The following is a 12,214-nucleotide window of genomic DNA, read 5'->3' as shown; positions in this document are numbered from 1 at the left end:
CCTCTATCACCCAGTCTGGAGTGCAGTGGCACAATCTCAGCTCACTGCAACCTCCACCTTCTGGGTTGAAGCAAATCTCCTGCCTCAGCCTCGTGAATAGCTGGGATTACAGGCATGCACCACCACTCCCAGCTAATTTTTTGTACTTTTAGTAGAGACGGGGTTTCACCGTGTTGGCCAGGCTGGTCTTGAACTCCTGACCTTAGGTGATCTGCCCAGCTCACCCTCCCAAAGTGCTGGGATTACAGGCCTAGACTTTATTTTTTAGAGAAGTTTTAGGTTTACAGAAAAACTGAGCCAAAAGTACATGTTTCTATGTACTCCTCCCACCCCAGCGCCCCATTCCCTATTTATTATTTATTGATTGATTGATTATTATTTTTTTTAAAGACAGGTTTTCACCATGTTGGTCAGGCTGGTCTTAAACTCCTGGCCTCAGGTGATCCGCCCGCCTTGGCCTCCAAAGTGCTTGGATTACAGGCGTGAGCTACCAAGCCCGGCCTATTTATTTATTTTTTGAGACAGAGTCTTGCTCTGTCGCCAGGCACCAGGCTGGAAAGCAGTGGCGCAATCTCGGCTCACTGCAACCTCCACCTCCCGGGTTCAAGCAATTCTCCTCCCTCAGCCTCCCTGAGTAGCTGGGACTATAGGCATGCACCACCACGCCCAGCTAATTTTTGTATTTTAGTAGAGACGGGGTTTCATCATGTTGACCCGGATGGTCTCAATCTCTTGGCCTCGTGATCTGCCCGCCTTGGCCTCCCAAAGTGCTGGGATTACAGGTGTGAGCCACCGCGCCAGGCCCCCTATTCCCTACTATTGTCTCATATTAAGGTGGTGCATTTGTTATAATTGACATGCCCATGTAGATGCATTATTAGCTAAACGTCATAGTTAATATTAGGATGCACTCTTATTTTTTTTTTCTGTTTTGAGACAGGCTCTCAATCAGTCATCCAGGCTGGAGCGCTCACTGCGACCTTCTCCTCCTGGGCTGAAGCCATCCTCCCACCTCAGCCTCCTGAGTAGCTGAGACCACAGGTGCATGCCACCACACTTGGCCTTTATTTATTTATTTTGAGACAGGGTCTCACTCTGTCACCCAGGTTGGTGTGCGGTGGGACGATCTCAACTCACTGCAACTTCCACTTCCTGGGCTCAAACGATCCTCCCTACTCAGCCTCAGCCTCCCAAGTAGCTGGGACCACAGGTGCCTGCCACCATGCCCAGCTAATTTTTTGAATTTTTGATAGAAACAGGGTTTCACTATATTGCCCAGGCTGGTCTCAAATTCTTGAGCTCAAGCAATCCCCCTGCCTCGGCCTCCCAAAGTGCTGGAATTACAGGTGTGAGCCACTGTGCCGAGCCTAAGCTTGGCTTTTTTGTGTGTGTGTATTTTTTTTTTTTTTTTTTTTTTTTTAGTAGAGACGGGGTTTCACCATGTTGACCAGGATGGTCTCGATCTCTTGACCTCTTGATCCACCCGCCTCGGCCTCCCAAAGTGCTGGGATTACAGGCGTGAGCCACCGCGCCCAGCCAGCTTGGCTTTTTAAAAGTTTTTTGTAGACACAGGATGTAACTATATTGCCCAGGCTGGTCTCAAACCCCTGAACTTGAGTGATCTTCCTGCCTCTGCCTTCCAAAGTGCTGGGATTCCAGATATGAACCACTGCACTCAGCCTAGATGCATTCTGTGTTGCACATTCTATGGGTTTTGACAAATGTGTAAGACATGCATCCACCAGCATCAATAGCTTCATAGAGAGTAGGTTTCACTGCCCTAAAAGTCCTCTGTGCTGCATTTATTTATCCCTCCTGCTCTCCTTGCTGACAACTGCTTATCTTTTCACTGTCTTCAAACTTTCACCTTTACCAGGATGTCATACCATAGTTGGTATCAAATAGCGTGTAGCCTTTCCGGATTGGCTTTTTTTTTTTCCTTTTTGAGATGGGATCTCACCATGTTGCACAGGCTGCACTCGAACTCCGAGGCTCAAGCTATCCACCCTCCTCAGCCACAAGCAACTAGAACTATGAGCAACTGCCCCACACCCGGCTCAGGACTGGAGTTTCACTTAGCAATATGCATGTAAGTTTCCTCTATGTCTTCTCATTACTTGATAGTTCCTTTCTATTGCTAAATGCTTCTCATCACTGAATAATATTCCATTGTGCGATGTTTCATAGCTTATGCACTCACCTATTGAGGAATATCTTATTTCCAAGATTTTGCAATTTTGAATAAAGCTGCTATAAAGATTCATGTATAGGCCAGCCACAGGGGCCCATGCCTATAATCCCAGCACTTTAGGTGGCTGAGTGGGAGGATCACTTGAGCCTAGGAGGTTGAGGCTGCAGTGAGCCATGTTCACACCACTGCAGTCTAGCCTGGGTGACAGTGCTAGAACTTGTCTCAAAAACAAAAACAAAAGCTTCACGTGCAGGTTTTTGTGTGGACATAAACTTTCACGTTATGTGGAGAAATAGGAAGGAGCAGGATTGCTGGATCACATGGTAAGAATCTCTCCATTCCTTTTTCATGTCCCTCCCCTCTGGTGGGGAGACTAGAGGGTGACAACCGCTAGAAAAATGATGTATAGAAACAGAATGATCCTTCCTGGGGAGCAAAGGGTAGTCTCTTGGAACAGAGGTCCTTGCATGGGTAGCCCAAATACCCTGGATTATACATGGGAGGGAGGGGCACTGGCTCTCATCAGAGTTTCAAGGAATCTAGGAAGCAAATGAAGCTATGGTTTTTCCCTGCAGCTGAAGACATCCTCACAGGAGGAAAGGGGAGTGCAACTGATAAGATCAGCCCTCTGAATCCTATAGAGTGAAAACCAGCCCTCTAGTTCTCATTTCTTTCTTTCTTTTTTTTTTTTTTTGATATGGAGTCTTGCTCTGTCATCCAGCCTGGAGTGCAGTGCCACCATCTCTGCTCACTGCAACCTCCACCTCCCTGGTTCAAGCAATTCTCCCACCCCAGCCTCCTGAGTAGCTGCGATTACAGGCATGTGCCACCAAGCTAAGCTATATTTTTACTAGAAATGCAGTTTCACCATGTTGACTAGGCTGGTCTTGAACTCCTAAACTCAAGTGATCCACCTACCTTTGCCTTCCAAAGTGGTGGGACTACAGATGTGAGCCACTGCACCTGGCTTCTAGTTCCCATTTTCTAACTATACTTCAGGACTCAGTGTCAAACAGAAGCCCTGGATAGGACTTGGCTCCTATAGAGAATACTCTACTCTAGGCCGGGTGTGGTGGCTCACACCTATAATCCCAGCACTATGGGAGGCTGAGGCAGGCAGATCACAAGGTCAGGAGTTTGAGACCAGCCTGGCCAATATGGTGAAACCCCATCTTTATTAAAAATACAAAAGATTAGCTGGGCATGGTGGCACGTACCTGTAATCCCAGCTACTCGGGAAGCTGAGCCAGGAGAATCGCTAGAACCTGGTAAGCGGAGGTTACGGTGATTGGAGATTGTGCCGCTGCACTCCAGCCTGGGCAAAGAGTAAGACTCCATCTCAAAAAAAAAAAAAGAAAATACTCTACTCTCTCCTTCCTTCCTTCCTCCCTTCCTTCTTTCTCTTTCTTTTGCTTTCTCTTTTCTCTTTCTTTGTCTTTCCTTCCTTTCTTTTATGACAGAGTCTCACTCTGTCACCCAGGCTGAAGTGCAGTGGCATAATCTCAGCTCACTACAACCTCTGCCACCTGGGTTTCAGCAGTTCTCCTGCCTCAGTTCCCTGGGTAGCTGGCACTATAGGCACACACCACCATGCCTGGCTAATCTTGTATTTTTAGTAGAGATAGGGTTTCACCATGTTGGTCAGGCTGGTCTTGAACTCCTGACCTCAAGTGATCTGCTCACCTCGGCCTCCCAAAGTGCTGGGATTACAGGTGTGAACCATTGTGCCTGGCCTCTACTCTCAAGAAAATTCCAGGCACATTGATGTGATGGTCACAGTCATTTGTACAATTTAAAAAGAAACAGCTGTAAGATAGAAAGGCAGATGATTTATTGTAAAGACAGCAGTTACAAAAGAGAATAAATATGACATTAGGACATATTTGTTAAAAATACAATAAAAACCCCTAGTATTTGTGAGCAACCCCAAGAACTCACAAGTGTGGGGGATAAGAACATCTACAGTGGAATACCATGGAACAGTATTGTTAGAAACTGGCTAATGGTGAGTACGGCGATGACTCTGGGGATTTTTGAAAGGCCCTGGATCTGTCACTTGGGAATATCAGGTGTCCATTGTAATATAATTTGCATAGAGTCAGAGTGAACAGGAACCCTTTTACTCTCTGGTATCCTAACTATTCTTTCATTCTTACAGTGACATAGTACAGTGCTAAAGAGTGGGAAAAGGCTGAGCTGGAAAGACATAAATGGAGCAGGAAGAGGAGGGAGGGACTGGGGGAATGCTAAGGGGCCAGGAGAAGGGTGGCAGGCAGAAACAGACCTCTGTCCTTTCTCTACTGCGTGTCACCGTGGTGGCATGTTGTTCCTCAATGAAGACCCACCACTACCCAGGAACAGAAGATGCGAAAGCAACTGGCAGAATCCTACCGAAGATGGGAACCGGGAAGCTGGGCGGGAAGCAGAGAGGAGTGCAGAGAATTAATGGAGAAAATGGGCATTTCCTCAGACGACCCAAAAAGGCAGACATGTCTGCACAAATTAACATAGCAGACTCCTCTTTGACAGGGAATGGTAAAGGGACAAGGGCAAAGTGAAGTTTGCTGAGAAGATACAAGTTCTGGCTACAGGTAGGGTGGAGGAGCAGAGGCAGGAGACAGAGGTGGGCAGGTATCCGGCCTACCCCAAGACCCCCCTGGAGGGGGTTGGACAATGGGAGAAATGAAGGCTGTCATGGGAGCTGGCACAGGGTGGAGGTGGAGACGCTAGCTCAGGGAGGGGACCGGCAGCAGTGATGAAGACGTCCAGCCATCTCTTCCTGCGGGATCTGTTAGGCACAGCTGTGGGCAGAGAGCAAGGTCGGCCGGACTATGTACTGAAGTTGGCCTTGAGTTCCTGGAAGGCTGCCTGGCGGAGCCGCCTCTCCTCCTCCTCCCGCTTCCGCTCATCTTGCTCAGCTTTCAACTCTGCTTCAAACTTACTGCCTGATGACAAGGCTTGGACCTGCAGAGAAACAGCAGACACAGACCAACCGAGTAAGGGACAGCAGAGGACCCTGGAGTTGCTGACACCTCAACTAGAGGCCCATCGCACAGACCCAGAGACAAGGGAGTGTGGGCCCACGGAGGGCAGGACGCCAGAGAGCACTCTTTCCATGTGGCCTTCAGAAGTTGCTTTCTGTTGGCACAGACACCATCTCTAACACATTACCAGATTTGCTGCTGTGCCCCCACGTGCTTCTTTTGCTGGGGTTGGTCATTCTACTTGACTTTTCTTTCAGAATATAGTTTAACATCCCAGCTCATTAACCGCTTGTACATCCTTTTAACGTCACACTACTATTGCTCAGTTCTAGGGAAGAAGGCAAACCAAAATGAAACCCCGAATGGAATTTTATTTTCTCTGGGACCAAGTCTCACTCTGTTGTCCAGGCTGGAGTGCAGTGACATGATCCTGGCTCACTGCAATCTCCGCCTCCTGGGATCAAGAAATTCTTTTGTCTCCGCCTCCTGAGTAGCTGGGACTACAGGTGCATACCACCAGGCTTGGCTAATTTTTGTATTTTCAGTAAAAATGGGGTTTCACCGTATTGGTCAGGCTGGTCTCAAACTCCCGACCTCAGGTGATCCGCCTGCCTTGGCCTCCAAAGTGCTTGGATTACAGGTGTGAGCCACTGCGCCCGGCTGGGATACCTTTTTTTTTAAAACCTACAATGTCTGTCAGCTCATAAGGAATACCTTTAAAATACAGTTCTCCCTGGACTGGGAACACTGGCTTACACCCGTAATCCCAACAATTTGGGAGGTCGAGGTGGGTGGATCACCTGAGGCCATGAGTTCGAGACCACCCTGACCAACAGTGAAATCCCATCCCTATTAAAAATGTAAAAATTAGCCAGGCATGGCGACGTCGGCCTGTGATAACAGCTACTCAGGGGTTGAGGCAGGAGAGTCACTTGAGCCTGGGAGGTGGAGGCTAGAGTTAGACTCCATCTCAAAAAATAATAATAATTTTAAAAAATACAGTTTCCCCTGAATGCCACAGTTTTCATTCAATTATGCCTTTATGTTGCTCACTAAATCAGTCGTTCTACATTTACTTGTAGATATTACATGTTTTTGTTGGCATTGTGAATGGAATTTGTGCCATCTGAGTATTTTAAATCTAAAAATTTGTCTTCAATAATATCATATCAGATAAACCCATCTAAAAATATTCTAGAACTGATTTTGTGTACGTGTGTCTCAATTTGGTAAAATTTCCAAACTCACTGAGTATGTACATTTTTCTTTTTTTGAGACAGTCTCACTCTGTTACCCAGGCTGGAGTACAAATGGCGAAATCTCAGCTCCTTGTAATCTCTGCCTCCAGGGCTCAACCAATTCTCCAGCCTCAGCTTCTCGAGTAGCTGGGATTACAGGCACATGTCATGACATGCCTGGCTAATTTTTGTATTCTTAGTAGAGAAGGTGTTTACCATGTTGCCCAGGCTGGTCTTGAACTCCTGAGCTCAAGCAATTCACCCCCCTCAGCCTCCCAAAGTGCTAGAATTACAGGCATGAGCCACCACACCCAGCCTTATGTACATTACTTTGACTATTAAATTGCTCTCCTGAGTAGCAGCTTCAATTTACACCCCCACAATAATGAACTGGAAACTCTCGTTTTCTGAAAGCCTTGCCATGGTTATCATTAATGTTTTTCCTTTTTGCCAATCAGATAGGCTAAAAAATTGGCACCTTCTTTATTTCCCCTTTTGTAAATTGCCCATTTGTATCCTTTGCCCACATTTCTATTCAGTTATTATTTTTTAATTTGCAGTTCCTTTTTTATCATTTTTTTAAAAGAAACAGTATTGCTCCATTGCCCAGGTTGAGGCTGACGTGCAGTGGCACAATCATAGTTTGGATGTGGTGGTACATGCCTGTTTTCCCAGCTACTCAGGAGGCTAAATCGGGAGGAACACTTGAGGCTAGAAGACTGAGGCTGCAGTGAGCTATGAATGCATCACTGCACTCCTGTCTGGGTGACAGAGCAAGACCCTGCCTCAAAAAAAAAAAAAAAAAATTTAGAAAGTTAAGAACTCTTAACTCCTGGGTTAACCCTCAACTCCTGGGTTCAAGAGGTCGTCAGCATCCTGAGTAGCTGGGACTATAGGTGCATGCCGCACATAGGCTAATTCTTTTATATTTTGCAGAGATGGGATTGTACTATGTTGCCCAGGCTGGTCTCAAACTCCTCGGCTCAAGCAATTCTCCCCCTCAACCTCTTAAAGCATTGGGATTTATGAGTATGTGCCACTGAGCCCAGCCCAATTTGCATTTCTTGACATAACACACAAAAAATGAGAAAAGAATACTTACTTTCCTCATAGAGACCAGGTATCAGTCTCTTGTTACACATATTCTAGTTACTTTCTTCCAGTTGTTTGCCCATTTTAGACCATGTACATATTTAAAATTTTGATGTAATCAAATCGATCAACCACTTCCTTTCTGCCATTTGTATTTTATGTCATGTTGAAGGTCTTCTAAACCCCCAAGGTTCCAAACCCATTTTCCTGTATTTCCTTTTAATATCTGCATGGTTTTGTGTTCTCTTTTGGTCCCTTAAGCCACAAAAATAAGCTCATTTATTTCACTTACTTGTTTTTCTGTCTTTCCCATCGGAAGGCAATGTGCTGACATCTTAACAAGATTGGAGAGAGGTACATTTCACACACGGGCATGAAAACCTAGTCACCAAATTATGAACCACAAAAGGATCTAAGCCCACTGATTTTAGTGAGGAGTATCAAGTAGGGACTTGACTTTATCTTCCTAAGTGCTTAGCTAATTATCTCAATGCCTTTTACTGCTAGCCCATGATTCTCCCAATCTTCTTCATATCCTAAATTCCCACGTGAAAAAGATCTATTTCTCTTCTCTATTCTGTTCCACTGACTGATTTGTTTATTCCTGCACCCATACTGCATTATTTAATATTACTGCTTTATAGAATGCCTTGATATTTATGAGGAAAGTAAATATTCTTTTATCATGTTAAAGAAGCATTGTTTTCTTATTTTAAAATATTTTATTATGAATAGGTATCAAACTTTACCAAATACCTTTGAGATATTTAATTAAAATGACCACTGTTTTCTTGATTTTTCTTGATATACCTATGATACCAACAAAATTTTCAAATTAAGACTGTAGTTTTAACATATATCTCCTTAAATGTAATGACTGCTTTCCATTTTTTTGAAGTTTTAAGATTTTTTTTTTTCTTTTTGAGATGGAGTCTTATTCTGTCACCCAAGCTGGAGCTCAGATGGTGTGGGATCTCAGCTCACGGCAACCTCCACCTCCTGGGTTCAGGTGATTCTCCTGCCTCAGCCTCCTGAGAAGCTGAGATTACACGTACGAGCCACCATGCCCACATAATTTTTGTTTTTTTTAGTAGAGGCAGGGTTTCACCATGTTGAGCAGGCTGGTCTCAAACTCCTGACCTCAAGTGATATGCCCACCTTGGCCTCCCAAAGTTCTGGGATTACAGATGTGAGCCACTGTACCCGATCCTTGAAGTTTTAAGATTCTTAGGGCTATATTCATAAATTTTTTTCTAATGTGTCATTTTTATCTGACTCGATCAGAATCAATGGCTTCAGAGAATGAATATCATCTTTTTCAATATGTTTGCATTCTTTTTATAACATTGGGGGTCAAGGGAAGAAGTTATCCTCACATTTCTCAACATTTAACTGTCTTTTGGGGAAGTTAGAGCAGAGTTCTTAACTTTCTAAATTTTTTTTTTTTTGAGGCAGGGTCTTGCTCTGTCACCCAGACAGGAGTGCAGTGATGCATTCATAGCTCACTGCAGCCTCAGTCTTCTAGCCTCAAGTGTTCCTCCCGATTTAGCCTCCTGAGTAGCTGGGAAAACAGCCATGCACCACCACATCCAGCTAATATTTTTGTTTGTGTTTATAATGACAAGGTCTTACTATGTTGTCCAGGCTGGTCTCAAACTCTACCTTAAATAATCCTCCCACCTCAGCTTCCCAAAGTGCTGGGATTACAGGCATGAGCTCCTGTGTCAGGCCTGGATGCTCCCATTTTAGTGAAAAATCACAGTGTCAATTTTCTAAATTCCCCCTTCATTTCACAGGGGTCCATTTCTGAAGACAGGTAACTGAGGTTATTAATGGCAAGATTTATGTTTATATATAGAGAGAGAGAGTTTATTTACTTTTTTTAACAGAGATGGGGTCTTGCCATGTTGTCTAGTCTGGTCTCAAACTCCTGGGCTTAAACAATCCTTCCACCTTGGCCTCCCAAGGTGCTAGAGTTACAGGTGTGAGCCACTGCACCTGGCCACTTTTACTCTTATGGAATTAGAATCCCTAGTGGTAGGAACTAAAAACTCTGGGCCAGGCGTGGTGGCTCACACCTGTAATCCTAGCACTTTGGGAGGCCAAAACGGGTGGATCACCTGAGGTCAGGCATTCGAGACCAGCCTGACCAACATGGTAAAACCCCGTCTCTTTAAAAAAAGAAAAAAAAAACCCTCTGTATTGTTTTGTTTGCTTTCTTTTGTTTGAGAGACAGGGTCTTGCTCTGTTACCTGGGCTGGAGTGCAGTGGCATGATCATAGCTCACTGCAACCTTCAACTCCTGAGCTTGAGCAGTTCTCCTGCCTCAGCTTCCCAAAGTATGCAGGTGTGAACCACTGCACCCAGCCTAATCTCTTCTAAAACTGCTCCTGTCTATGGCTGGGTGTGGTGGCTCATGCCTGTAATCCCAACACTTTGGGAGGCTGAGGCAGGCAGATGATGAGATCAGGAGATTGAGATCATCCTGGCTAACATAGTGAAACCCCGTCTCTAATGGAAATACAAAAAATTAGCCGGATGTGGTGGCACATGCCTGTAGTCCCAGCTACTTGGCAGGCTGAGGCCTGAGAAGCAGAGGTGGCAGTGAGCTGAGATCGTGCCACTTCATTCCAGCCTAGTGACACAGTGAGACTCCATCTCAAAAAAAAAAATAAAATGGAATTAGTAAAAAAAACAAAACAAAACAAAACTGCTTGCTCCTGTCCTCCAAAATAACATTTCCCCAGGGTTTCCTTATATCTCTGATTACACCTTTTCTTCTCCGAAGGCCTAAATGCCGCCTTCCCCACAGTCCCGGCACCGCTCTGTTCTACCATAGGTCAATCTCTAATCCTTGCTTTCAACTTGTGTCTTGTGAAGTTAGCTCCTGTGGTCTATGTTGTGAGGTGCCCAGAAGCACCCATTTCCTGCCTTATTTCTTCCTATGAGGCCTGGCACATGGCCCAGGGGCCTAAGGGAGACTGACTCCATCCCAGATCCAGGAGAACCCAGTTGGAATAATGATATTCCAGCGTTTGCCAATGGTGGGTTCAGAATCAGGTGTGTGTAGAAGAAATTACTCCGTGACCCTCAACATGAAGGATCTTCATCTTCCCTATCGGCATAATTCCAGCTAGGCAGACAGATCCCAGAAAAAAAGCCATTCCCTCGCCTCCCATGCAGTCAGGAGTTACCAGGTTCTGTCAAACAGGGCGTGATCAGAAACTATTTGCAACTAACATTATGGCCTTCAAATGAAGAGTCATGCCTTTCCCGTGCACCTGACACCAAAGCCCGGTTCATAAGTTTTCCTCCTCAACCATAGCCATTCTGGAATAGGAGGAGATCGATTTTTTTTTTTTTTTTAGACACAGTCTTCCCCTGTCACCCAGGCTGGAGTGCAATGGTATGATTTCAGCTCACTGCAACCCGTCTCTGGGCTCAAGTGACTCTCCAGCCAGGATTACAGGCGTGGTGCCACCACGCCTGGCTAATTTTTGCATTTTTAATAGAGACAGGGTTTTTACCATGTTGGCCAAGCTGGTCTTGAACTCCTGACTTCAAGTGATCCTCCTGCCTCAGCCTCCCAAAGTGCTGGGATTACAGACATGAGCCACTGCCCTCGGCCCAGTAGGCTAGTCTTGATTAAAAATATCAACTCCCCTCCTTACAAACCTCATGGCACTTACCTCCCACCTCCAACTGAGTGGTCATGAACACTGAGACTTCTAGAGAGCTCTCAATTTGTCTCCTCCTCCCTAGTCCGGTTGTCACTACCCGTGTTGGACCCACAATTCTTCTCGAGACATCTGTGAAAACTTTCCTGAGTCTAACCTGTCCCCAGGCAAGTCCATCCTCATAGTGCCCACCCCAATCATGTCAAGGCTCTGCTCAAACACGTCCCCAGCCCCTGCTGCTGTGCATGGAATCAAGTGACAGCTCCATCACCTACACGTTTCTCACAACCCACCTTGGAGAAATCCCAGGTGAATGAGGGTGGGTCTGGGAAGCTGGTGTGCAGGTGGTTCTGACACTCAGCAGTCTGGGGAAGGTCTGACCTTCTCAATGAGGTGCCCAGAGAAGGGCTCCCCTTGACCCTGGGGAGGCTGGAGCTCTCTGTCCAGTGGTGTCTAGTGCGTCTGGGAGCCATCCTATCTCAGAGTCATGGACCACATGGCTGGCAAGTGCTGGCCCAGTCCCTGATCGCCATATTTCTTTCTTTCCTCCCTCCCTCCCTCCCTCCCTCCCTCCCTCCCTCCCTCCCTCCTTCCTTCCTTCCTTCCTTCCTTCCCCCCCATATTTTCTCACCGTCTCTCTCTCTCTCTTTCTTTTTGAGGTGGAGTCACTTTGGCGCCCAGGCTGGAGTGCAATGGCACAATCTCAGCTCACTGCAGCCTCCACCTCCCAGGTTCAGGCAATTCTCCTGCCTCAGCTTTCCAACTAGCTGGGATTACAGATGTGTGCCACCATATCCAGCTAATTTTTGTATTTTTCATGGAGATGGGGTTTCACCATGTTGACCAGGCTGGGGGTCACCATATTTTCATCTTGGCTTCCACCTCCAGCCACGTCAGCAGCCCTGCTCCCTCACATCCTGTATCCTCACAGCTCCACGCCTCTCCAGCCTCCAAACACGCCCACCCTCCGTGCCTTGGAGTCTTCCTCTTGCTGTTCCCACGATCACAAAGCCTTCCCTTCCTTGATTACAA

The 12,214-nt window shown here is 46.2% G+C and overlaps 1 protein-coding gene and 1 non-coding gene across 4 annotated transcripts in view; both read right to left on the bottom strand.

Annotated features, from left to right (window-relative positions):
* Positions 1-4,000: 4,000 nt before the first annotated feature.
* The window catches only part of EFHD1 (EF-hand domain family member D1), a 52,131-nt gene continuing 43,917 nt past the window's right edge, over positions 4,001-12,214 (bottom strand). For all 3 annotated transcript variants that reach the window (XM_008999712.5, XM_054258050.2, XM_054258048.2), the window contains exon 4: positions 4,001-5,155. In XM_008999712.5, coding sequence (XP_008997960.1) covers positions 5,021-5,155 — 135 coding nt within the window. In that variant the 3' untranslated portion in view covers positions 4,001-5,020. The remainder of the gene's footprint in view (positions 5,156-12,214) is intronic.
* LOC118155185 (small nucleolar RNA U13) lies at positions 7,816-7,917 on the bottom strand. The gene has a single exon (XR_004745400.2). It is a non-coding gene; the product is annotated as a small nucleolar RNA U13 (small nucleolar RNA).

This window comes from Callithrix jacchus, chromosome 6, assembly GCF_049354715.1.
Source record: "Callithrix jacchus isolate 240 chromosome 6, calJac240_pri, whole genome shotgun sequence".
NCBI lineage: Eukaryota > Metazoa > Chordata > Mammalia > Primates > Cebidae > Callithrix > Callithrix jacchus.
Note: the sequence above shows the minus strand (reverse complement) of the source record. Positions and strands in the feature narration are given on the sequence as shown.